At 43.6% G+C, this 26980-nt stretch overlaps 1 protein-coding gene across 3 annotated transcripts; it reads right to left on the bottom strand.

Annotated features, from left to right (window-relative positions):
• ANP32A (acidic nuclear phosphoprotein 32 family member A) lies at positions 1 to 26672 on the bottom strand. Of its 3 annotated transcripts, none has more exons than XM_039492050.1 (7): positions 26448 to 26672; positions 6802 to 6951; positions 6520 to 6642; positions 4423 to 4621; positions 2754 to 2851; positions 1567 to 1627; positions 1 to 1361 (listed from the first exon to the last, which is right to left on the bottom strand). In XM_039492050.1, exons 1-7 carry the CDS (start codon positions 26499 to 26501, stop codon positions 1300 to 1302), a joined length of 747 nt encoding a protein of 248 aa, XP_039347984.1. In that variant the 5' UTR covers positions 26502 to 26672; the 3' UTR covers positions 1 to 1299. The 3 variants fall into 3 exon arrangements, with proteins under 3 accessions (XP_039347984.1, XP_039347986.1, XP_039347985.1); XM_039492052.1 differs by lacking the exon at positions 26448 to 26672 and adding an exon at positions 24178 to 24300; XM_039492051.1 differs by lacking the exon at positions 26448 to 26672 and adding an exon at positions 23542 to 23656.
• Between the last annotated feature and the right edge of the window lie 308 nt (positions 26673 to 26980).

The following is a 26980-nucleotide window of genomic DNA, read 5'->3' as shown; positions in this document are numbered from 1 at the left end:
TTGTATAAAAAGATTTATTGAAATTCATCAATGACAAACAGACATAAAACTCAAAAGTTTGGCTCTTCTGGGAAAAAAACTTGCAAATGTATTTATACAGATGAAATATTGACTAGGAAATACAAGTCACTTCTAAAGCTATTTTAAAGAGGGATATGAAAGTAAAACTGTACATTCACTAGGTATTTTCAGTCATTTTACTGACTTCCACTAGGTAAGAAAATACAATTTTGTATTAGTATTTCGTGCTTGAGTGTATGAAAAGAAACCTTCTACACTACATGCTGTACTGTCTCCTGTATTTAGGTTTGTAAAAATTTTCAAAGTATATAGCACAAGTGGAAGTCGTTTCTCATCACTTCAAATTGACTAAGTGTCGTTATATATTACAGACCAAAATAGTACACACCTTATTTAAAAGGGTTGAAACATTTTTTATTACAATTTTCAAATTAATTTCACTAGTAACTCAGGAATTAGGAACACTTTTTTATATATATTTATATATATATTTAAATGCCTGCCATTTTCAGTGTATTGGCTGTACCCCAGGCCAAAAAAACCCAAACAAACAAAAGGGGAAAAAAAAAAAAAAGAACCCCCCCCCCCAAAAAAAAACACAACACACAGAGGGGGATTGCAAAGTAGTCACCCCATAAACCAGATCCAAAGGAACTCAACAAAAGGAAAAACAAAAAGAACACATTTGGTCACTATTTACAAACAGCAAAATAAGAGTTACCTACAGAAGCAGGGAAAGCATTGGCTGAAAATGGCAGTCATTCACAAACAGGCAACAAAGAAATCACTTTATCAATATGCCATTCTCACTCCTGTTGCTGTGGACTGGATGCTTTGCCTAGATCTGCAGCATCCCCCCCCAAAAAATGCTTACAATATGTTTAGTGACTGGCAGAGATGGTAAATCCCAACAACCAGACATATTTAGCTGTCTCAAAACAGACTGTATGCCTACTTTGGATATCCTCTAGTGATCTTAAGTTTAAGATGTCAAACTATCCACTCCAATAATAAGAAACAAATTGCCACTTGGTTTATACTTACTATTGCATTTACAGTCAGGAACTAAAAGGGACAAAAAAAAATTTAAAAATGAAAAGTAGGAGTGGCAGTAAAAATAGTATTTTCCCTCGCCCACCCAAAACACTTTTCCCTCTCATTCCCACAGCAACATTACAATCAGAAAAAAAAATAAGTTGGGGGGGGAGGGAGGGGAGGAGAATACAGGGTAAAAACAGTCAAATCACAATAGGAAACTTTCAGAATAGGTTATTCAGTTTAATCATCTTCATCACCCTCGTCTTCGGGTTCTCGTTTTCTCTTCTGCCCCTTTTCTTCTTCTGAAAAATAAACATGGACTGGGTTAGGTGTGCACCTCGGTGGACTATCCTAGCATGATCGTAAAAACAAAACAATTCACACAAACGGCTACATTAGGAACTGGCTTAGTACCACAGCAATATATATTCAGATACAGTTCTGCTTTTAAAAAAAACAGTACGTTACTACTTTTGTTCTGTACTAAAGTTTGTAGTATTGCCATACCAATTTCTTCTTCTTCTTCATCATCATCTACTTCACCATCATTATAACCTTCTTCATCTTCCTACAGAAAGATTAACAAAGAGTTTTGTTCAACATCTTTCCCAATCAACAACCTTCAACGGTATCTTGAAATTGAGCAAATCCCTTGAAAGGTGTCTTCCCCCCACATAAGTGTGCAAGTTTATTCCCTAAAATACCTTCCTACATTGGATTCTGGCCCACTCTTCACAGCAGGACTCAAGAGTAGCCATTCGGCCTCCTCTCAATCTCAAAGAAGAAACCGATCTTCTCACTATATGGCTTTAAAAGCCAGACTGATATGTAAACACAAAAATTTAAGTCTTGTTCAGTGAAATCAATGGCAAAACTTCCACTAATTTCAATGAGATCAGGGCCCATTTGTGGAAACAAAACACTAAGCTTAGTTCTAAGCATTCCAAAGTTACACACTTAAACACAGGATCTCACCACTTCTGTTACTACTTTAACAGTAGGAGGGAAAGCTGTGTGTGTGTGAGAGAGAGAAGGGGGCGAGGCAGGGGGAAGAGAAGTCAGTTGTTGGAACCACATTGAATTCTGCTTTCCATTTTACCCATTCAACCTCTCTGAGGTTAGACTTAAGGAAGAATCTCTGTACTATAAAAACTGGCACCTTTTTATTTTTAGATAAAGACCATTGACAAACACTCCCACCCCGAGTCTGAAGCCAACAGTACTTTGTTTTCTACTTTCAGGCCAATCTTATTCTCAAACACTGTGACTGAAATCTTATTTAAATCAGTATCATTGTGCAAAAAAGTCTGGGCTCAGTTTTCCTGTAAGCATCTGCTTTTTGAGACATAGGTTCTTTCTCTCAATTGTTCACAGAGACTTCAACTCCAGCTTTTAATAGGCTGTGTGTGAGAAAAGTGGCTAGCTTTGGGAATGTTAAGGACAGAGCTGCTGAAAGTTACATCTGTTTTCAACATGATCCCAAGAAGCTGAATGATTTATCACTGGTCACTAGATGGCAGCTGGCTCACAGGCAGATGCTCTTCAAAACCTGTCCCCATTTATTTTCATTGCATCTTAGATGAAGGGGGGGGGGGGGGAAGTGTGCACTTAAAAAGAAAGGTTGTGATGTGGTTTACGTTTCTATGCAGGTATTCAGACCTGCCACAGATGTTCCCCCTGCCACAAATCCTTACCTCCTCTTCCCCGCTCACATCCTCCTCTTCTCCTTCCTCCTCCTCCTCATCTTCCTCTTCATCTTCTACTACTTGAGCATCTTCATCATACTCCTCTTCTACACAAGCAAGCAAGACTGTTAACTGTCTACGGTAAGCTTAGTTTTCAAACATTACCAGCCAAATCCTGCCTTCCCACTGATGTAAAAGGCACACACACACACACAAGTACTGCTTGAAGGCAGAATCTAGCTTGTTGCCTTTTTCCAGGTGCAAGGTACAAGGCCAGAGTGAATCCTGCACAGAGTGGTGCAATGGTGGCTTAAAGCCACCTGTGTGCCTCCCAGATCCTGAGCTGCTGGAGGAACATGGGTGGCCTGGGCGTAAGTCAGAGCAGACCGGGGGCTGCTCTATTTTATAGCAACTTCCTACTACTGGCAGTGGGGTTCCCAGCATCATGGAATGAGAGAACACCTGGTGGTGGCAGGGAGGAAGGGGAGGGAAAGAGCTGCATATAGCCACCCTGTCCAGTCCCCGGTGATGGGAAAGTTCCCCCAGAGGCTGCTCAATCCTTGCTAGGCTGCGAGAGCAATGTGAAGGGGGACATAATCCAGCGACTTGTATGGATTTTTGAGAAGAAAGTTAAAGCATTTTCACTCAGGTCTGCATTTATACTGTGCTCGAGAGAGATTTTTGTCCCCACTGAACCCTCTGCCTTGTTCTGTCAGTGCACCCTTCTGCCAGGCAGTGCTGCAGTGTTTACTGTATCACAACACAACAAATTCTGCACTCGAGGAGAAAGTGCATGTCCAGCTATTCTGTGTGCTTTGCTTTTCAGCTTGGTTTGAAGAGTCTAGCAAATTCCCAAAACCCAGCCTGACATTGGTCCAACTGGTAAGCCAGATGCCTCTGAATGCAGGCTGTCGGGGTGAAGCAGAATGGCACAATAGACCCCAAGAGAACTGGCATGTTAGTTTTCCTAACATTCATAAAGTTACTCCCTGCTTCTGCAGTGCCTTTGACAGCGCTGGCCCCAAGCAAACTTCAGCATGTGCCTTCTCTGCTCCTTTGATCTATCTCAGCCGTTGTTTACTTTGTTACTGATAATTCAATCTCACACTTCCCTATTAACCAACCCTTCATCCTCACTCACTGTCCCCTAATCTGGTTGCTATCTTCCATTCTCAGTCTCCCTTCCCCTCCCCCTTTAGGAAGGTCTGTCCTATCAATCTTTAATAGCTACATGTGCTTTGCTTCTGTCCCTGCACTTTTCATTCCCTGCCACAGCTTTCTCCACTGGAAATAGGGAAAATGCCTTGTTACCTCCATCTTCCAAGCCTCTTACAGTTAGGAGAGCAATACGCATGTCCTTTCAGTTTCTCCCTTCTGTCGCCTTCCCCATTCACTGCCCTTGTGCTTGTCTTGTTCCCTCTCCTGGCCAGGCCTCGCAGCACTCTCTGACTGAAGCTAAGAGTGCGCGTCTCTTTTAGGCCCTGCCTGGGCTACCCAAGTCTAGCTTTTCCTCAGTCTATGGAGGAGCCACAGGTACATACGTAAGCCAGGGAACTGGGTGCTGGGAGAACCCTTCTCTCACCAGCAGGTCAGGTGAATGGGTTGCTTTTGGAGAAGAAAGGAGCATGCACATCAGTTGGCTATAATCTAAATATGCTAAATGGAGCTAGTAACATACCATCTTCATCCTCCTCTTCATCATCTAGGCCCTCCACATAACCCTCTGCATCGGAATCGGGGGCTTCTTTGTCATCCCGGTCATAACCGTCGAGATACGTGAGTTGTGGGAGGAGCTTGAACACATTTTCTCTGTAGTCGTTCAAGTTGGTTACCTCGCAATTGAAAAGATCTAAACTCTTCAAGTTTTCTAATTTTTTCTGTAAGTAAAAATGGAGGCTCCATCAGAGACCTGTCTTGGGAGGACTTTAAAAACGGAAGGGCAGCCAGTTAACACCCAAAAGGTACATATCGCGGCACGTAACTTCTAAGGATAAAATGGAGTGTTTTAAATCAGTACTCTTTGTTCACAGATCTCAAAGCACTTTACAAAGCTCTGTATCAATACTGCCATGTTACAAATGGGAAACTGAGGCATAGAACGGGGTAGTGTCTGACCCAACGTCACACAGGGGCCAGTGCCTACATAACCACCAACAGCCAGATGAAAACCAGGGGGGAGGGGTTCCAGCTTATGTTCAGCTGCACAGAATTTTTAGGTGGGAAAAGGAAGCAATGGCACTTATAAACTAAACGCAATAAAAGAGAAGTGTGGTGGCTTAAGGGTTTGCCTTGGATGCACTGAAAGGTTTCCCTTTAAGAGCTTAGTCTGAAGGCTGTAGAGCAATGGTCTCCTATGAAATTGTGAAGGTTTATTAGTTTAGAGCCCTGAGATTGCAAGCAGGTGGCAGAGGCTCATGGCCACCCTGCCCGTCGGGTATAGCTAGCGATGGATCCCAGCGACATAGGAGAAGCCTCAGGAGCATGAGATTTTCATGGAAAAATATTAACGGGGTAAAAAGAGTGAAGGTAAAAAGGTGATAAGGGCTATGAGCAGGCTTTAATTCCTAAGCACAACAGTACTATCGGGCAAGAAGTGAAGGGCACGGGGCTGTGTTCTGAAACTGTAATCTGATCCACTTTTAACCCAATGGTTGAGATGTCATGAAAAGAAGAGATTTAAAGGGGTCCAACAGGAAAAGAGGGGGTAGTTATGAGCTCATGCTGCCAGGGCTATGCACCAGCTGTGCCAACGGGACAGCTCAGGGGGAGTAGGTGCTTCTGTTAGTAGAAGCCAGCCATGAACAGGGGTAGAAAATGGAAGAGTCGGGAATGGCCCACAGGTTTCCAAACCAGGGACCTGTTAGCAGAACTTTGTCCGGTGGAGGAGTGGGGCTGAGGGACAAGGTCCATGGCACCAAATACTGTAAAATAAAATGTGTCTTAGTTCTTCTGTCCTGACGAGCTACGCTGAAGAGTCAGCTTGTTCCCACTTTTAAAGTATACAGAAATGACTGGCAGCTGCCTTTCACGCTTCCAGAGCAGAAGTGGGACATTGATAGGTGCCCGGCTAATGTGAGGACACCCTTACGGTAAGTCTCAGGGCTCTTGATTAATTCCAGATGGGCAGTCCTGGAGACTGCAGCCCCTTCTCTCGTCTCAGGACAAGCGGAGTATAGTGAGCCACCTGTGTGTACATCCCCCCCATCCAATCTCAGCCATTTCTTGACGGTATCATTTTTGGGGCAGAGAACGTAGCAATGGTAACCTTGGCCCTTCCAGTTCTTGGGTTTTCTTTACACAACAGGTGTGCTAATTAGTATCAAACACAAATGGGGAGGGAAGAGGACTGTGAGGTCACCAAATTCCCACCAGAAACTGGACTGAGCCCACCAACACCACTCATGGAGTAGCCCAATGAACAGCCACCACAGAGCAACTTTCGATTGCAACTGTCTGCACTAGACTTGCACTATCACCTTCAGGACTAAGGACTCCATATCCCACTACAAATTCCCCTAAGCCACACCCATTCTCCACCCCTTCTGCCTCCGCCCCACCTCACTCTATGGATGTGTACTGACTATCTGGTGAGCACTGGCCACTAGAGGGAGGCGTTATCACAGACACACAGCCAATATATTACAGCCTGCCTCAGTTAGATGTGGACAACCTCGCATTCTATTTGGGGTGTCAGCTTGTAAGGGACCTGTGGTCACATACAGATCTAGGGGTTTTAACTACACTTAAAGCACTTTTTGCTGACACATTAACTCACCAGAGGTTCTATTGTACTGAGATCTTTTATTTTGTTGCCGCTTAGGTTTAGATGTGTGAGGTTTGGACACTTTTCTGCCAATACTTCCAGTCCTCCTGAGATTCTGTTATCGCTTAGTTCGAGCTAGAAGTCAGACAAAGAAATAAAAATTAAAGAGATTTTAAAACAAACGCAACTGAGCTGGTTAGAGGAAGTTCTTATGTGAACGTCTGTTTCGCACTTAATATATTGCAAGAAAAAAAGATAGAGAAATACAACAACATGTGGCACTTCTTTATTTACCTTCTTAAGTTTGTTTAACTTTGGTAAGTTTGCAACTGAGCTTAGGCCTACGTTGATTGTACTTAAGAATTCCAGCTCTTCAAACTCATCTGTGAGTCCTTCAATTTTGCCTTCATTTGACCTACAGTTGTCAAGAACGAGTTCTTTAACCTGGAAAAGACAAAATTCAAATGTGTTAAAATGTTCGTCCTACAGTCAGATACATATAAATGTTTAAACAGTTCGTTAATTCACAAGCAAAGCACAATAAAAAAAACTTAAGCTATGGAACTGAATACAACAGCGTGTTGTTCTACTTTGCAACTGTGCCGGATAATGGTTATTTCCAGCTTCTGCCATGCAGTGTTGTTTACAATGCTAGCTTAACGTCTCACGATGGATTTTAGCTACATCTCTCAAACACGATTATTAGAGAAAGACAAATGAAGCAAACCCGAACATAGATGGCATTCTGCAACTGGCTTAGAATCAGTTCTATTGCATTAAAGCTAGTTTACATGATTTACTAGTAGTTCCTAACAACTGTTCATCAAAGTTACTGCTAAAGACATTTTAACAATAGCTTGGAATATTCAAGACTTCATTAAAAAGAGCCTACAGCTCTGATAACTTCTTGCCTGTCAATGCAATACATCAGTCATTTAAAATACCATTTTCTGCATTAAGAAATGATCTCAATTTATTTAACAACCTATTCAAAGAAGTAAACTTTAATTTTAGACCGCTGGCTGCAGAGATATTTTCTGAGAAGTGAAACAGGCTGACTAATACTATGGACAGCTACATTTTAGGGAGCGCCTCACTTTCCATGGCACTTTTAATCCTAACTCCACTACGTACTCTCGGAAGTCTCCCTCTCAGTATTCTGCGGGCTTCAGAATTCTAAGGCGAGGTTTTCCCCACAGAGGTGGGTTTTTCTTGAAGAGTTTATAAGGCAGGCTTCAGATGTTTCTGGAATGGGAAGGGGTAGTGGATATAGCCTGATTCTCCTGCGCTCACCTGAGCATATATGGATCCTGTCCCTTCTGTCTCACCCTCCCCTTCCCCCCATACTGTAGAGAAAGAGCGGGCATGGAGGGGAACAGAGGGGGGAGGAAAAGGAGGATGCAGGATTTGCCCATGTGGTTGACCCTGCCCCATTCAGCAAAAGCTGGGATAAATTACTGTATGGGAGCTCCTTGTTGATAATCAGACCTTAGGAAGGTGCCACCTTCAAATGACACAGCTCAATGCTCAAGGAAGGATGCAGCCCTTTAAGACGAAAAAGCCCCACTACAGCGATTAAAGAATAAAAACAGTTCATTTTTAACCAAAATCCTCATGCAGTCTTACAACACTTAGTACATCCCTGGTAGAAACATGAGCAGGATACACAGCATGAACAGTGACCCACTACAGTTAGGAATCTACAGTAAATCCTCCCCCATTTTGCCAGAATAAAGAGTGCAAAAACTCCCCTATCAACGGGCAAGTTATGAGAGCAAGTTCTCCCACACTGAGAGACGAATACACCCCTATGACTGCATTACAGAGCCCTGCATGATATAGGTTGTCAAGGGGTACCACAGACCATTGACACTCAGGGTGGGGGAAAGGCTGGAGGCAGAGCAATGTTCCAAAACTCAGGAATAGTCAGGTCCCCCTACTGTGACACAGAGCCTGAGAAATCTGGAGAATCTTTTGTTTTAAAAGCAAAGGGGATAGGACCCAAGAGAGTTTGCAAGAACCACAGAGTTAGCAAGATGATGAAACCTTCCTTTGCATACATGAGGCAGTTAATATGCAAATGTTTCTTTTTTTGAAAATGGCTATTGCCGTAATCTCATAGCAGGAGATTCAAGTCAATGTGATGTGATTTGATGGGTGCATCAAACAGCTATCCTAGATATTTAACTCCATTTTATGTTGAATCACTTAGTCGCCATTCTTGCAATGAAATCCATGTGCTGAATTCAAGGGGGCTCCGTTCAGGTGAAGGGAGATCCGAGATGGTATAGGTTCACAAGTGATGCACGTAATCAGAGTTTCAACAGGAAATGCAATTTCCAGGTTTCTTTTCCCCAATATCTTCCCCAGAAGAATGATGGTAAGCAAGTGTCCTTGTACAAGTTTTGCAAAAGAATCCACACACAGACCAGAAGACTCTATTAAGTTTTATGTATTATTTCCTATATAAATGTATCACTTTAATTTTTATTTTTTTTTAAATTAAGGCAGGAGCAACAAACAAACCCAGAAGTATTCAATAGGCAGATCCTTTTGCCACAATACTTCAAGATACTAGGTGGAGCCTGGTTAGTACCTGGATGAGACCAATCCAGGGGTAGAAAACTCCCAAACAACCAGACTCCCGCATAAGGCAGTGACGGAAGCTCTGCTCCAACACAGGTCTAGGGTACTGGTCAGGACAGACTCTGAACGGTTTGACGTGCTAACTTGCAGATGAGAAGTAAAAAACAGGAGGTTGTAGTCAACTGTGCTCATTTACAAATAATCACATAAGCACTTTCAAAAAGAATTCACCCCAGTGACTGGTTCAAATTCGAATCTGAGTAGCTACATCCTTCCAGCCTACCTAGTTCCTCCTGCAGTTTCAAACTAATCTTACAAATCTTCACTTCCTGTCCTAAACTAAATAAGTTTCTACATTTAGTTCACAAATGCACACACTTTTCAAACGGCTCTTCTTACTCAAGCCCAAGCAAGAAACTCTTACATTCACACCCCTCGATTTTCCCTTTATCGGATCATGTCCTTGCTGAGCAGGGCCTTTGCCTGCCCCATTTATCCCCTGCAGCCTGCCCACCCACCGGGCACTAAGTGGTTTTGGAATCCACCTTTAAAAGGAATCTCTCCTACCCCTCTAACCGCGAGAGCAAAGGAAAGGTCTAATGTGCTGAGCATGGGGCTCCTTTTCCCATCCCCCCCTCAGCTGGGTGAGCTGGCCCATCTCCCCCGAACTGTTTGTAGATTGCAGCCTCGGGCTTCGCCACTGCAAAGCGCACCAAGGGTAAAGACTCTCCATGAGGTCCATTTGGATCCAGTTATCGGAAGGCTATTCAACTGCAGGGGGTGACAGGGACGACACAGCCTTGCACTCCAAGGTGAGAGTCCAGGCAGAGAGAGAGAGTGCCCACCAAGGTTAGGGGTAAGATCTGGCCTGCAACCCACTTAAAGGGAAAATGGTGTTTAAGTCTGAAGCTGAGCGGGGAGGGCAGACACGGGACTCTAGAGTCTCTTCCCTCAGCAGTGAAGGGAGGGGATAGGGGAGTGAAGTGGCAGCAGAGGAGCCGGCCTGCCTCTGGCTTAGTTGGGGATCTTGGTCCTTTTCTCTGTGAGAGAAATTTCATTCAACGAATTTTGTTAGTGCAACATTACAGTGGCAAAGTTAAAAATCATTCTGAAATTCAAAAGTGAAGGATCCCACAGCAGGGCTGGCTTCACCACAAATATACAGGAATAGAAAATACCACAGGTGGACAATGGGACCAAGGTAACATGGCTGCATGACACCATACACTGTGAACTTCCTGACTTTTTTGTTTTCAGTGCATTAGTTTTTCATCTGCACTTTTACACACAGCAGCTGACGCAACCAGCCTGCAAATTTTCCCACAGGTGCTTTATACCCCGTGGTCGTTTACCCTCCTCCTGCCCACGTATACTTCCTCCTCTCTTCCCCTTTCCATTCCTTTCTCTCTTACTCTGCCTCTCCTTTTATCTTTCCCTTCTCCAGAGCTTATCCCTTTTTGTTAAGGCCTTGGCTACACTGGCGCTTTACAGCGCTGCAACTTTCTCGCTCAGGGGTGTGAAAAAACACCCCCGAGTGCAGCAAGTTACAGCGCTGCAAAGTGCCAGTGTAACCAGTGCCCCAGCGCCAGGAGCTGCCAATCCCCTCGGGGAGGTGGAGGACCTGCAGCGCCGGGAGCCGCCAATCCCCTCGGGGAGGTGGAGGACCTGCAGCGCCGGGAGCCGCCAATCCCCTCGGGGAGGTGGAGGACCTGCAGCGCCGGGAGCACTCCCGCGGCAGCGCTTTGGAGGTTTGAGTGTAGCCAAGCCCTAAGAGTCCACACAGCTGAGGTGGTCTGACAGTGACCTCCCATCCCTGTTTGGGAAGACACACATATCTAGCATATCCTATTGCCCAACTAGACCAAAAAAGACAATCACCATTGGAGCCCCAAGATGTTGGGCACTGCAGACTCCCACCCCCCCAGGCTAATGGGAGTTACATGTGGACTAGGGCAGGGTGTAAGATTTGACACTGTATAGATAGTTACATACAGTGACAAAAAAGGCAGGTTTACTGAGAAGGTTCATGGAAGGCCAAATAAGACCCCACTCCCATTAAAAGTATCTGACTAGACTAACTATCTACAGGCATGACGGAGATTTGCAGTCTTTTTGCACTGGATTATTTTCTAAATGAATCTGGGTAGTTTTGTGCAAACTGGTCTCAGACAGAGCGCGCCTACCATACTTCCCACTGACCAGGCCGAGTGTGTCACTGAGCTCTTTGTTTTCACACGCAGGACTTCTCCTCTTTTGTTTCACCCCATTAAAAACACACCAGATAAGCATTTCTGGATGGATGTAGTATTCACCACTCAGACCCTAACCCCCTTTACAGGGCTCGTTATACACGTCAGAACGTGATGAATGGGCTCTAACCATTATGAATGAAGAGCGTGGGAGTCTGCCGTATCATATTTGAACCAATACTGTCTTACTAGAGCCCTGCAGTTCAGTCAAGCTAAGGAAGACACTATCACAGATGAGAGGTACAAGCTACCCAGCGCTTCTCGAAATGTGGCTACCAGGGGCTTTTTGTGTGGCCACATCCTCCTGGGCAGTAACGGGGGGGAGGGGAGGGGAAGAAGCGTCAAACATACAAATATCACTTTTCACAGAAACAGAAAAAAAAAAAAAAAGCAGCAGCAGCAACAACAACAAAACAGAGACAAGAACATGCAAAGCACATTATTTGTTTCTATTCTGTTTAGGTCCAGTAATGAAGAGAGAAAACTGTACATTATTTATTTTTGAGTCTCCAATAAAAATGTACATAAATAAATTATAATGATTTGAACGTGTATATGTGCATATGTTTGTTTTTCCTAACAGTTAATTATTTTAGGAAAAACCTGTCAGCAGCCACCAGGAAGAGTTGGTGGCCACAGTCTGAGGCCACCAGAAATTTTCTTGTGAGACCCCCTGAGCTAGACTATGGAAGTAAGTTTCCAGAAATCATTTTTACATGGTTGTGTAAAAGGATGGGAGACCCCCAGTGCTCAAAGTCATCTAGGCTCCAACTGTTCTGTTCACTGCATGATGCACAAGCAAAGCAAACTACTGGTGGTAGTGGGCTCCACAAGAATCTAGACAGAAGGAAAGGTACAAGTTGTGATCTCTTAGAACAATATTGCACATCACATTTCCCCCCTCCTAAGCGTCCCATAACGGCAGTATAGCAAGGCGGCATACCACCATGCACCGCACAGAAAAGTGAGCATGCCACATGCTCTCTGCCCAAAAATAGTTGATGTGTTCTGGGAAACAATGCAAGAACAGCACGCTGCAGGCAGGTTTAACCACCGAAGAGAACACTATCCTTCACCATCTCTATATCGAAGAGGGTTCCTGTCCATGAGCCAGCCTCATATGGCCACTCAACTGCCAGAGCAGATGGGTCACACACCTGAACTGTGGCAAAGGAACATGCAATAAGCCCAGTGGAGAGGCGGACAGACAGACTGGTTCACTGGGATCTATGGTGTGGATTGTTAAAGCCTCTGCCTGCAATGCAACGTGGTGCATTTGGGGGGCGGGACAATGACTGCTGCATGGTTGGGACTGTCTGCGTATCTGGTCAAGGTATGCAGAGCCCTAATTGGTTCTGAGGCTCCATCTCGTCTCTATGTCCCAGGGGTCTGCTCTGGGTGTTCCATTTCCCCATTCTTCCACTCTGTGGCCCGCCAAACTGCCACCTGCTGTGCCAGGTGCTTCCTGGTGGTACACACACTGCTGCTTTTGTGTTATTCTGTGGTTTGCTAGTGTCAAGGCTTGCTTTTGTGTGGTGTTCCAAGAACCAGAAATAGGTCACTGCTCCCTCCTCACCTGACTCCTTATTTCAGTGGCCGCTCCAGTTTCTATCTCTGGTGTTGGCAGACTCTTCCAGACTGACATCACCTTGATGTCTGTCCACTTTGCATGCCTAACTATGGATTACAGTGTGTCCTGTATCTCTCCGTGCCTTGGATTACATCACCCCTTGCAGTACTCCATGTTTGATAACCAACAGAATCCAGAGTTTTCTCATACAGATACTGCTGAGCTGGAATTGATATACAAACTAGATACAATCAACTTAGGTTTGAATAGGGACTGGGAATGGCTGAGCCATTACAAACATTGACTCTATCTCCCCTTGTAAGTATTCTCACACTTCTTATCAAACTGTCTGTACTGGGCTATCTTGATCACTTCAAAAGTTTTTTCTTACTTAATTGGCCTCTCAGAGTTGGTAAGACAACTCCCACCTTTTCATGCTCTCTGTACATGTATATATATCTCCTCAATATATGTTCCATTCCGTAGCCCAAGAAAGCTTATGCTCAAATAAATTTGTTAGTCTCTAAGGTGCCACAAGTACTCCTGTTCTTTTTGCGGATACAGACTAACATGGCTGCTACTCTGAAACCTCTCACACAGATACTGTATTAAGCTGTATTCGTCACTGCTTATGCGGCATTCTTAATGTACCCGTGGTTTGCACTGATGCTCATTTCTCAGTTAACGGCAGCCCGTTGTATGCACACAGGCACTGTATTCCATGGGGACACTCATACTCAACTTTCATTACACATTCTCTGCACAGTTTATCTGGCACAATTTTTCTCCTTGCTTTTCTGCATAGGTGACAGAGACCCTAACACAGGTCAGTTTACTTTTCTGAAAAACGAATATACTTTGTCATACTAATTTACACACATGCTATAGAATACAGACATGTACATCAGTATTTTCCAATGGGTTTGTACTATTGTACTATATAGTACAATAAGTACAAAGTTACTGCTCCAAAGAGCCTACAGTTTCACTCCTGCAAGCACAGAGCAATGGTTCAAAGGCAACTAGGCACTGCCAGTGATTAAATCCCTGACCTGTAATCCATGACAGATCATCAAGACTAGAAGAGCGACATAAAAGATATTACAAAAACCACACCGTTAAGGCTCCGTTTTTAACAGGTTAAATAGCAAGTTTACTAGTAGAAAGCCAAGGATCAAATGCCACACCGCTCCACTGACATTGAAGGTAGGGACCTCATAGATTATCAGGTCATCACACACGTAAATCCCACCCTGTATATTTGTCTCCTTTGGGACAGAAAACGGCTCCCATTCCACATGGCCACGCTACCCACAGAGCAAGGGGAAGCACACTCACTCGGTACCACAAAGCTCTTGGCCAGTGTCTGGTCTACTGGAATTAGCAATTGCGTTATGTCCCTTCCTGTCTCCCACTGCCTCATCTCAGTGCCAGGTGCTCCCTTCTCTCCATCCATAAGGAGAGGGGAAAAGGTCTGTGACAAATGGGAGCCTGCTCAGTTCTTTAGATACATCTGCAGAAACTCTATTTCTCCTCCAAATGCGGGAGCACATCCCTCTGAGCTTTTGGGCCTGGCAGGAAGTCCTGCCCCTGCATCACTCATAATTAATGATGGACACCCATCCTTTTAGGCTGTCAAATCAGATTTCTTTCTACCTCCAGCACTTAATTCCAGAGCAGTGATCCTGTGGGCTGGGGATCCTCTGGCAGAAACCTACCAGTTTGTTCACCCCAACTGCAATAAACTGTTCTCTGGCACAATCTGTCATCGCAAGCAAGAGCAATTATCCTTTAACATATTCTATGAAAAGGACACAATACATTCCACACTGAAAGTTTTGGTGTGTTGGGGAAGGGTGAATCCTGTTAAACTGTCCGTAAGTGTAATGAAAGTAGGACAGCCCATCAAAGGCACTTCACAGAAAAATCAGGGGAAAGAAAAAAAAACTGATGGTGAAGAGCTTTACATTCTCAGTGTTTACAAGACGATCTTCTCCCTCCAAGTTACTTTTGCCACACCCTGGCAGAAAGGATTAAATTCTTATGGATGTTCACTTCAGATACTATCTGGAATGTGGCATCAGGACAAGCTTGAGTGCTCAGCCTATTAAACAGGCTGCACTAAAGCTGCAGCTGCTGTGAAGCTTTGCAAACTCTTGGTGCAATTATGCAAACCTCTGCACTTCCTGCTCTAAACCAGCAACCAAAATGAAACCAAGCGAGGTCTGGAAAGGTTGTTTTCTCTTTTAATCAGTAACTGTAAGCGGCATACATGCCATTTGGAAAATACTGGGCATTCAGAGGTGGATCCTCAGAGGTGCATTAGCTCTGCTTGGCACACCTAAGGAGGGGTGGCAGAGGGGCATTATACCACCTTTATACACCGTTAGGGGCAGCCAGGACCCTGTGTGGCCCCCAGGTCAAGTTAGAGTAGCTACTGGGCTATTAGAATATATGCCAACTAGGACACACCTCCTAGGGACTGTTCTGCCATTCCAGGATTGCCAGAGCTCAGCAAACGCTGGCCATGTTCCTCTCCCATCTCTGGCATTCCACCTACATGGAGGGAGTAGGGGTGGGGGGAGAATGGGTCGCCTGGCATACAGTGTGCTGGTGTTATGCCACTAGGGATTCCCCTATAATGGGGTAATCCTCAACTATTCCTTTAGCACTGCTCTGTGTCTCAAAGGAGACACAGCCTAGGCTGGACTAAATCTGAGATTTTTCTAACCTACATTTCAACAGATACAGGAAGGGTTCTGATACTTGGAACCTCCCCCAAAACACAGACTTTTTAAATATAACCACTCTCCTCCACCACCCCCCACCCCCAAACATGAGCATGTTACTAAAGATGTGTTTTTTATCTGAGTCAGGATAAAACTAGTAATTTTGATATTTCAACCACCAGGCCTTTGACAAGATGAAACAAAACTGGTTTCACTCACCTACTTATCAGCAAATATCATAAGCGTTTTAAACAAACGATTAAGAAAATTGGCTGTAGGAGTGCCACTTACCTAGCACGGAGCCTGGTCAATGTTATGCAACACAAACGCAGAGAACGCCACATATCAGGATGGGACACTTCCCTTCTGGGAAACCACACAGCACATACCCCTCCCATCCTGAGCAACGAACAGGACACCTAGCAGCTGAGGCAGCGACTCCTGGACTCAGTAAGAGGGGACACTCTGAATGGGCCTAATGTATATACTTTAGAACAGGGCGTGGCAACCTTTCACAAGTGCTGTGCCGAGTCTTCATTTATTCACTCTAATTTAAGGTTTCACGTGCCAGTAATACATTTTAACATTTTTAGAAGGTCTTTCTATAAGTCTATAATATATAACTAAAACTATTGTTGTATGTAAAGTAAATAAGGTTTTTAAAATGTTTAAGAAGCTTCATTTAAAATTAAATTAAAATGCAGAGTCCCCTGGACACGGCCAGGACCCGGGCAGTGTGAGTGCCACTGAAAAAATCAGCTCGCGTGCCGCCTTCGGCACCCAAGCCATAGGTTGCCTACCCCGCTTTAGAACTTTGGGAGGCATTCAGCTACCACATTATGGAAACTGTATGAACAGAGAGAACATCCCAAAGACATCTTCACTATGGTTAATGTCCTACTGACTTCAAAGGTGCTCTTTAAAAAGACAGATTCAAATCCTATCCAAGATGGAGATCACCAACACACTAGGACTAATTTAATATATGGACTTTTGGTGCTGCCAAGTTCATGAATGCTGAACAAATGAAATCACAGACAACACTGTAAATAAAAATGACCCATTCACATCTCAAGTTATTTTATTCACTTGGCACCTGTATTCATTGAGTTGGAATTCTGAATCTTTGCACAAATGTCATATGAAACATAACACTGGACTTTAAAAGCTTCTATCTGGGGTGGTCTTTGAATGGTGCAGCCCCATCAAACTTCAATATGCTAACACTTACACATCCTTTTGCTTGGAAGCTCCCTGTACTATTTACTTAATCCCAAACTACTACAACCAACAATTTCAGTATGTGCATATTTCAAGAGCTCACTAACTTTCGTATCATGTTGGCATAGTTCTCTGCTTACTTCACTCAAGTTGTGAGTACGTATGTGTGCACAAAGACCCCAACATTACCCTCTAGTGCACTTACGTCTTTTTTTATAATACCATAATGTTACGCCACAATGAAATATTTGAGCATTACAAGTTCATTAGTAAGAAAAAGCAGTTTCAGTTACTAGATCAACTAAAATAAAAATACAATATACCAACACCTTAGCTCTAAACAATTATCTCAAATCTTAACCAGCCTAGCATTTTGTTTTTGAATTATGCATTGTGAATACGGAAGGAAGGCCCATAGAAAGTGAGTTAAGGATTCAGATTGAATGACTAGTCAGCAGGCGTAGGATTCACAGGTTACCATTTTCTGTTGCCTGCGAACAGCCTGCAGGGGCATCCAGGCAAAGCCCACTCTTCCCTGGCCACACCCAATGCACGGGGGCCAGCAGAGTGTGTGGAGGAAGAGCCACTTGATCAACTCTACCAAACTGTTCCTATACATAGGGGAAAATAATTCTCCACTAGCCAGTTGAACTGGGTTAAAGGTTGTGCCATCACTCTGGTTCATTAGCAGTAAATTTCCACTCTATAACATTCTGTACAGTGTGTCACCGTCAGCCCAGAAACCAACATATACATAGAGAGTCAAAGACAAGATGTTAGACCTATGTTCCTATAGTGGAGTTATAAGAAAGTCTGAAGTTTCAAATGAAATAGGAAAATGGTGGGAGGGAGGGAGGAAGAAAGCCAGTGGTATACACCCCATAATCAAAATTGCTGAGACTAACTACATAGCACCTCCAATCCAAAACTTCTAGGGAAAAAATGATGACTTTAGTAAAACATATATTTTTAAGAATCATGTCACATGAGAGCATGCTTCCACTTGAAACATCTCAGTAACTACCTGTATATACACAAGAATATGCACCATGCTAGTCAATAAGTCAAAGAATACTGATAAAAATGTAGCAAGCCCCTTTATTCAAGGGCATATAGGCAGGTTTTTCTAGTCTGGTTGTTTCTTTTATAAAATTACTTATAGACCAGCACAAAAGCCTTAGAACAATGATACTGAGACTGAGCCTTATGAGCCACAAGTGGCTCTTTAATCCCTCTCCTGCAGCTCTTTGCAGAACATGATATTAAAACTCTGTGTGATTTAATTATTAATCTAATCAGGAAGCTTTTACTATGTTATTAACCAATTGTAGAATACTTGGTCAGTCATTTTGCTGTGAAAATTACATATATATGTAAATGAAACAATGAATTCACAGGACTGTGGCCCTTTTGGGGAATACTGATCGCTGATTTAGCTCCTGAACCACTGAGGTCTGAACACACTTAGTTTGAGGGGGCCTGGCCTAAACAGTGATAGGGAAGTGATTAAATTGATTGACTTTCAAAACAAATGCCCCCCCTCCCCCCGCCTTTTTTTTTTTTTTTTGGTGCTCCACTTTGAGGTTTGCTTCCATCTCCATTTCCTGGACGCAAGATGTCCTAGCGGATAGAGCACTGACTGGGCCACAGGAGACCTCATCTCTCTCTCTGGCTCTGCCGATGGCCTGCTGGGTGACCTTGGGAAAGTCACTTCTCCTATCTGTAAGATAGGGATAATGATGCTTACCTCCTTTGTAAAGCATTTTGAGATCTACCAGTGGAAAATGCTATAGAAAAGCTAGATATTATTAAATGACCTCAGCGCCACACAGTAAACACACATTCAAATACCTTGTGCACATCATAGCTAATTTTAAAATAGTTTAATTCCAAGTTAACGTTTAGCTAGACTGCTGTACACATTCTGTGGTCATTCAGTACTGGAGCAATCATATCTGCTACTCTCATAAACTTGGCATGAAATTTATTTCCTGCCTTAAGTCAAAGAAAAGTTTCCTAAGAATGTTAGCATACTAATCACTAATATTAAATCAATATCTTGTCTGAAAAGTTGTAGGTACTGAGTACCATGCAAGTGAAATGTCCCACTAGATTTACTGGGACATGCTGTTTCCAACCTTTTTAATACCTGGAAGTGCCCGATAGGCCAGTTTGACTGAAAAATTAATGCTCCAATAATGAGTCTGCCCTGTGACTCTTGTTATACAGGTCGAAGTGAAGACATGAAGATTGACAGTAGGTTCAAATCCTGAACCTTGTTTAGTTTTCTCTCGGACTACTCATGTAGGTAAGGGCTGCAAGATTGAGCCCAAAGAGTTATTAATTAAAAAAAAAAAAAGAGGGAGAGAAGAGAAGAAACACAATATATTTGCAGAGAAGCATGCAGGAAATGAATCCTATAGTTAAGGGAAAAATCTAGCAGGAAAGAAAGAAAAGCAAGGTTACTGAGTTAGGCAAGAGGCAGAAAATATGAGTTTACAAATGTTGTCTGAAGAATGGTGGGGTGAAAGGATGGCAGAGGAAGAAAATGAAAATGGTTTGTATGTTATTATTGTAACAAGTTAATAGTCAAGTAACAACCAGCAACTCCAGCTAGGCCCATCAGCAGAGAGTAACTGCTAACTGTTCTCATTAGGGATCAACCATACCTGACTACAGACATTTCATTTTACCTGGCCAAGGTGTTTATCCCCCAGTCTACTGAGACCTGCCACAGCAAGAAAAGTCTCAATGTTAGCGTCAAGTTATGCCAGCTCTGTTACCTCCCAGTCCGTTCACATGGAATTCCAAACACGCTTCTTCCCACACCAGAGATTCTGGCTGGGGAACCAGTTGAGTTCATCGCACCACTCATATCTAAAGCTTTACATTGGTTAAATCATTTGAAAGTGGTTCACACTTGAAACGTAAGTGGTTACATTTTTATGGGCCCAATTCTTACCTTTCTCCGGCCTATACGGTTCCATTAGAAATGTACTTACTTATCCAAAGAGGTGGAATTAGTAAATCTTGTCCATGTCTATGATTATTCCTAACTGAGGTGAACTACATACAGTATATCTGTTTTTAAAAGGCGGCCATCATCCTTTACGCTACAAATTCAATACCTTTAAAGATGTACGTATCTGTAGACAATACAGTCCTTAGGAATTCAAGATGAATGAAGAGGGGAAGAATAATGTACAGTAGGCCCTGAACTATTACCTCTAATGTTGCATTTTGAAGGTCCATATGGTTAAGCTCAAAATATTGGCACATCTTGGTGCACAAGTAGGGCAGCGCAGCAGACAACAGATTCTGCCCATTGATTTCCAAGATTCTGTGTGTGCAGATCTGACTGTAGGACAAGTTATCAGATTCAGGCTTAAGTCAATTATATCACGTAGGCCTTCAAGAGTCCATACTAGTGAGCTGTTCTTCCCGCTGTGTGTCTTTTTTTCAGCTTCTGGTGTCTTTTTTTTTCCCCCTAATAATTATTTCTTCATGTGACATAATGCAATTCTTTATACCATTATATGGAGGCTTGTTAACTAAAGCGCACTATTTTTGTTCTGATAACTTTATCAAGAGAACCATTTTTCAAGTTGATGTTTTCTTGTTCTGTACACACATGAATCATCCTACACCTTACATAAGTATGACTGCATTTGAGATACTGATAGCCGCAGGGGAATTTTGAACAGTTGAGGGTGAAATGTCAGGATTAAGCCACACAATAAAAATCTAGAAAATCCATCAGATAATGGCAACACTATGGACAGATTAGAAAACTTGCTGCCTAGCTTTCATCTTGTACGTACATAGATCCCTTCACATGCTTACAACCTGGTCAAGTTTAAAAAGGAAAAAAAAAAAATAATAATGTCTAGACCACTCACTATGAATCGCACACACAAATTCTGTACCTGTGCATGTTTATTCTCATCCATGATTCTAGATCAAATGAGGTACATATTTGCCTCACTATGTTTCCTTCATACCTACCTGTTTCCAATATAAGTTGTTCCAACACAAACAATGTATTCACTTTACTAAAACACCCCTTCTGGGGATCCAGCAGTACAGATGCAGAGATATATAGCCCCAATATAAACTTTTGAGAACTTCGCAGAATACCAACAGGTCACAAATTCAGAGAGGCTGCTAGTAACTGCGTAAAATAGAGTACCTTTCATTTTTTATTACGCATAAGAGAGAGAAAATTTAAATGAAGACACTAACTTGGATTATTACAATGCTTTTACAAGAATGCAAATCTTTAAAGAGACACCAACTTAAGCCAGTTACTATTATTGCAATTAACATAGTAACCATAAAGGACTAGAAGGGAAAGTTATATTTTAGTTTACCGTCTGTATTTCATAGGACTTTATAAGTAGTCATTTTCACTGTTCTCCCTTTTGTTTGTGTAGGTTTTCCACACAACAGAAGAGAATGGACATAAATAAAACTAAACACAAGTTTTTGGCAGGGGAATCAGAAGCATGTGAAAAAACTGAAGTAACCTTCAACATTTATTTTAATTGACTAAATTTCAAGTGAATAGTGTCCCATTTAGAACAAGCATTAAGTCTTTGGACTAAAGTAATCAACAACATATCTCTAAAGCATAAAAAAGACATTTTAGCACAATTTCAAACACACATGTAAGATCTGTGTTGCATAGCCAGACAGAACATTAAACTGATAATCTGCTTTACAGCCTTTGTATTTAGCTACTGAATTAGGCTATATATAATACAAATAAACAAGAGTGCCCAAAAATCTGCCCACAAAAGCTTCTTCTATGTAGTTCAGTAGTTACATTGCCACCTGATGGCTCTCTAGTAACCTGTGTGAAATAATCTGTTCTAATTCCAAGTGGACAGGTGTTTACATCAGAAAATGACTATCATAAGTAAGATAAGCTTAGATGTGTATGTGTATAGCATATGAACTACTTTCTCAATATTAAACACAGTGGATTCAGAAGAAAAGGAGAAAATTCCAGTAGGAAAAACTGCATAACCACAGACTGTACAATACATAGAAAAATATAATTTCAGGTACTATCCATCTGGCACCTTTCATTAATACTAAATTCATGTTAAAAAAAAAGGGGGGGAGGAAATGGGGCTCCTATGCATTCCACCATATTTAATACATTTGCATTATATATTTTTGTTAATTAATATGTATACTAAACCTACAGAATTATAAGATTTAACATCTCAAAGTAACCAGCTCTGTTACACAGTATTAAGCAGTATTCCAAACAAGAATTATACTACATCTCTCTACAGCCAAAAGAATATTAACATAAACCCACAAAGGTAATGAAATTCTGATATAATGCTTCACTACTCCCCTTGATTTGCAAAATCTCAACCCTGGCAAGGGGCTGATGTAAGCTAAATACCACATGGACTGCAATACCAAGGCACAAATGGCTCAAAAGCTTCAGTTAAATCTACTTTGGTTTTGTAAAGTGAAGGCCAATTTTTCAGAGTATATTTCTTTTAATGGTACTTTTAAAAAATACACCTCTACCCCGATATAACATGAATTCAGATATAACGCAGTAAAGCGGGGGGGGGGGGGGGGCGGTGCACTCCGGCAGATCAAAGCAAGTTCGATATAACACGGTTTCACCTATAACGCGGTAAGATTTTTTGGCTCCTGAGGACAGTGTTATATCGGGGTAGAGGTGTAATAATAATCCCAATGGAACAATATGACCAGATACTGGTAAAATATGGATTATAGTGCAAATATGTACTGGAAACCATTAACCTGCCAGAGAGATACTGAAGATACTGCATCATCTTTACCTATGTAAACAAGAGCTCACAGACTAATACAATATCAAATTTAATGTCATTGTTCTGTCTATATTGAAACATGCACAATCTACATGAAGTAGTGGACGGGCCCAAGCAATAATCACTTTTAAAATTTAGTCACCACTTTATCTAGTGCCCAAAGGCACAGATTCACTCAATTTGATTTCAAAGGGTTTTTTGAAAAGTGGCAGGCCCCAAATTGTACACTTGATTTCTCCATGGCATGAGGACATATATGCACATGAACTGGCCACATTCTAATGGGTGCCTTTGGATTTGGTTGGTAAAACAGCAGTGCTCACAAGCATTATTCCCCCTAGTTATCTTTAAAATAAATATGCATAATGAAATTTAGAACAATTTTAACTCTAGCATTTGCTACATGAGTTTATTCTCAGAGTCAAAAGACTTTAAACAGGTGACAAAGTAGCACGTTAGATAACTAACATTGTATGACTGGCAGGGTTTCTTTACCCACGAAATCTCTGAGTTATACAAGTGCAAAAACAACAAGGAGTCTGGTGGCACCTTAGAGACTAACAGATTTATTTGAGCATAAGCTTTCGTGGGTAAAAAAGCCACTTCTTCAGATGCAACATTGTCCCAATCAAAGGCCTATTAATGTTACTCTCCACTAAATCAAAAGCACAGTGAGAAAAGTAAACCAAAATTTGGTTTAAAAAACTACTGCAGCTAAAACGTCCCACTTAGCAGTCTGGAGAAAATCTTTATAGTTAACCCTTGTTAAAAACGGGGCGCATGAAGAAAAGTGCAGATAAGCCTCAAGCGGCGCTCGCTGTTACTGCTACATAATCCATGAAAAAACCGAGACCTACCTTCCCGCAGGGCCCTGCCCAGGAAGAAGGCATATTCCCAACTCATCAATAATGCGCTCCCCTCCCTTTGGAAGCTGCTGCAGGCATTTTAAAGCCATCACAAAAAACCACTATGCAAACGACCGTCTACGTCTGCTTGCTTCTTCCAGCTCCGGGGAAGCCACAACTATCGGGATTTGGACCACGAACAACAACAAACGGGCATTATTAGCGCCCGCGCTGACGACGGGTGTGAAGGGGAGACGCAGCCAGGTGCTGCTGGCGAGAGCGCGACTGACTTTCCAGTCTCCTCCGAACGTTAGTCCCCGCGCCGCAGAACGCTGGCGAACACAACGTTCCATTTCAGGCTACCAACGCTCCATTTAAAGAGACAGGCTCCTCCACGCTGCCGAGACGCCTTTGCAGGGAAACAAACAAGCACCGGGATTCTCCCCTCTGCAGGCCGACACACACACCCGGCCTCCCTCCCTGAAGACCCCCGCCACATCGGCCACTCTGTAGCAGTTATTCGCTTGGAATAGACCGTTGGTACCTTGCTGGGAATCGCGCTAAAAGATTTTTATCTTCTTTAAAAACATCCTCCTCCTCCTCCCCCCCCCCCCACTCAGTGACAACAACAGTGACAAAATGGCAGACCTGAATGCTGGCAGTCATGTTACACACACACACAGAGCGAGCCCTGAATGCGCCCTCCCTGCTTCAGCCGCTTAATCGTTATGATTCTACATCCACGACCTGCCCTGTAACAAACCATTAAACTTTTCTCCCCCCCCCCAAATAATCACCATTATTAGGAAACTGCAGATCTATATAAGCTTCTCATTTTATAGTTTGTTACAAATACTAACATTTAAAGCACCTCCCCCCGCCCCGCACACACACTCCCTCCAGAATGTAACAAACAAGGAATGTTTGCTAACTGCATCAATGGTGGCTTTAAGAATTCCCTCCTTTAGTGTATTCGCACGGACCCTAAAGAATAAATCGCCTTGGTTTCATACCCCAGCCTTTTTCTCCTTTGCAGCTCGATGGAAAAAAACATGGCGTCTTGTCCTACTTCAGGTTTACTGTGGTGCTGCCAACGCGAGGATACAAAGTTGGGAATGATTTCATGGGGTGGAGGGAGGGAAGGAGGGAGGAATATTTCATCTCCCCGGCAGAGATGTAGGGACGGAGGCCCCTCATTAGGAAGCGCCTCCGTTTGCTCTTTGTCCCCTTTGCACAGCTCTCACAAACAACAAGCCCTCGTGTGCTGAGCTAGGGGCACATACACACACACAGTGCAACACAAGGGAGCACTGGCAGCCCCGCTCACGCAGCAACCTGCACACACACACACATACACACCACTTTTTATTAATAGGTGTTGCTGCTCAAGGCAAGGTGTCTGACCCACTAGCCAGCTCAATACAACGGAACCACCCTCCTCATGTTGCATCCCCAATACTTTTTTAAGTTTAAAAAGAAGGTTACGTAAATCTGCCCAGCTTTGTCCGTCAGACATTTTAGTAGCGATAGGAAACCGTGGGGGCAGTTCCCCCCTCCCCCGGAGACGTACACTTTTTGATTTCTGGAGAGGTATGTTTTCATTCGGTCCTATCTACGCCCAGCGCCTTCCAACCAAAGCAGCCTAGAGGTCTGTAGGAGGGAGGCGAATCGTTTGGCGAACACCTCCCCTTCCCCCCAAATACCAAACTATATTAGTATTTAAGCCATTATGTAATGACCTCTTCTGCCTTGGCTTCTAAAAAATCCTTGGCCAGATTGGGGGGTGTCATTTTTTGGGGGGGAGGGTTCCCCCCAGAGACTGGCTATTTACTCCGTGTGTTACACGAAAGTTCCCAAGACGCCCAGGCTGGGAAAAGCCGCTTGCAATGATCCCATACACCGATGATTACATAGGAGAGACGAGACCGGTCACCTTTGCGCAGCACAAAACACCACATTCCCGTCACAGGGGATCTAACACACACATACACGCACAAACACAGAGGCAACCTTAATTTCTCCTTGGGTGCATCTGGCAAGAGGTTAGGGGTCTTCCCAAGTTGGGTTTCCCCCACCCCTCTCGCCTTTCTGTTGCAATCGCTGCAGGATCAGTAAGAGACAAGCAGAAAAACGAGGAGAGGTAACTAGGTTTTCTCGTGTCTGCATAATTTGTACCCAACCAGCCATGGACTATTTTTGTCCTGACAAACTTTCTTGTTCTCGTTTATTCAGTCAGACGCTGAACAACAACCTAAGTCCAGCCCCAAGGAAAAAAAAAACATCCAGTCTTTTTGTGTGTGTGGATGGAGAGGGGGTGGAGAGTGGATTTATTTTGGCAATTTTTTTTATTAAAAGCTTGCGATACTGTCAGCTGGATCAGATTTTAAAAACCCGTGAACATTTGTTTTAAAATCCTATTTTTTGTCTTCTCAGCATCTGGAGAGGGAGAGAGAGAGAAAGGGCGCGTTCATGAGGACTACAAAGTTACAAATATGGCTCCCCAGTCTCTCTTGCCTGATCACTGCAAAGAAATGAAGACGCACTTTAAACTAAACCATTTTCAACTCACTCACAGTCCCTCCCTGCCCAACACCCAGTGCAAATATTTGCAAACTAAACCAGCCAGAGAGAACCACCAACTTATTTTCATTTAATGCACTGCAAGCCCCTTTAATGCATTTCACACCAGCAGACTCAGGAGCAGCTTATAGTTTTCCCCTAGACCATAACGCGTGCGCCTTTGGGCACCCCAAATTGGGTGCACAGAGACATACACACACCGGTAGGCACCTCAAGGGCAACAGCGGCTTCAGCAGCAGCTGGCACGGGCGTTACCTATTACAACTGCACCCCTAAATTTTGTAATAATTTTAATACACCCCCCAAAATGTGGGATGGATTTTTTTTGCATTGCTTACATCTGAGGGCGTCCTGTTCCGCAGCTCTAAGTGGATCCTTTTCTTCATGTCCATGTCCCTGGTTAGCAGGAGTCTCTCGCTTTGCTCAGCTCCTCTTTTGTATTGACACCAGTGGAGACCCCCCCAAAGCCAGCGCGGTGAGGGACTTTGAGGGCTCAACCAGCTCCGCTTGGAATCCCGAGCCCCAGCACCGCGGCTAACACTAACCTGATAACAGCGGAGGCGGGCACACTCGGGGGCTCCGCCGTGATTGACACCTGGATCGGCCAACCGCGACGCCGCAGCTGGCCGCCGGAGCCAATGGGGCGGGCAAGGGGCGGCGGGAGCCAATAGGGGAGCGGCGGAGCCGGCCAGGGGACAGCCCGAGTCCGAGCGAAGGATCATTCGGTGCTGGTGGCTGATGGGGAAGGAGCGGCGGCGGCTCCATGGTGGGGACGGGGTGCGCAGCGCTCTGCCCCCGGGCCTGGGGGAGGTGCTGTGGGGGCCGTGGGGTGGGAGGCGCGGCGCGGCGTGGGGCCAGAGGGGAGGGGCGC

This window comes from Mauremys reevesii, linkage group 10, assembly GCF_016161935.1.
Source record: "Mauremys reevesii isolate NIE-2019 linkage group 10, ASM1616193v1, whole genome shotgun sequence".
Classification (NCBI taxonomy): Eukaryota; Metazoa; Chordata; order Testudines; family Geoemydidae; genus Mauremys; species Mauremys reevesii.
This window is presented reverse-complemented; position numbering and strand designations above follow the sequence as displayed.

Excerpts from the sequence above, each read along its gene's own strand:
- ANP32A (XM_039492050.1), bottom strand. The coding sequence starts at position 26,501 with ATGGACATGAAGAAAAGGATCCACTTAGAGCTGCGGAACAGGACGCCC. Across the intron at positions 6,952-26,447 it reads GGAACAGGACGCCCTCAGAT|GTTAAAGAACTCGTTCTTGA; the intron begins GTAAGCAATGCA and ends TGTCTTTTCCAG. Across the intron at positions 2,852-4,422 it reads TGAAGAGGAGGATGAAGATG|AAGAGGAGTATGATGAAGAT; the intron begins GTATGTTACTAG and ends TTGCTTGTGTAG.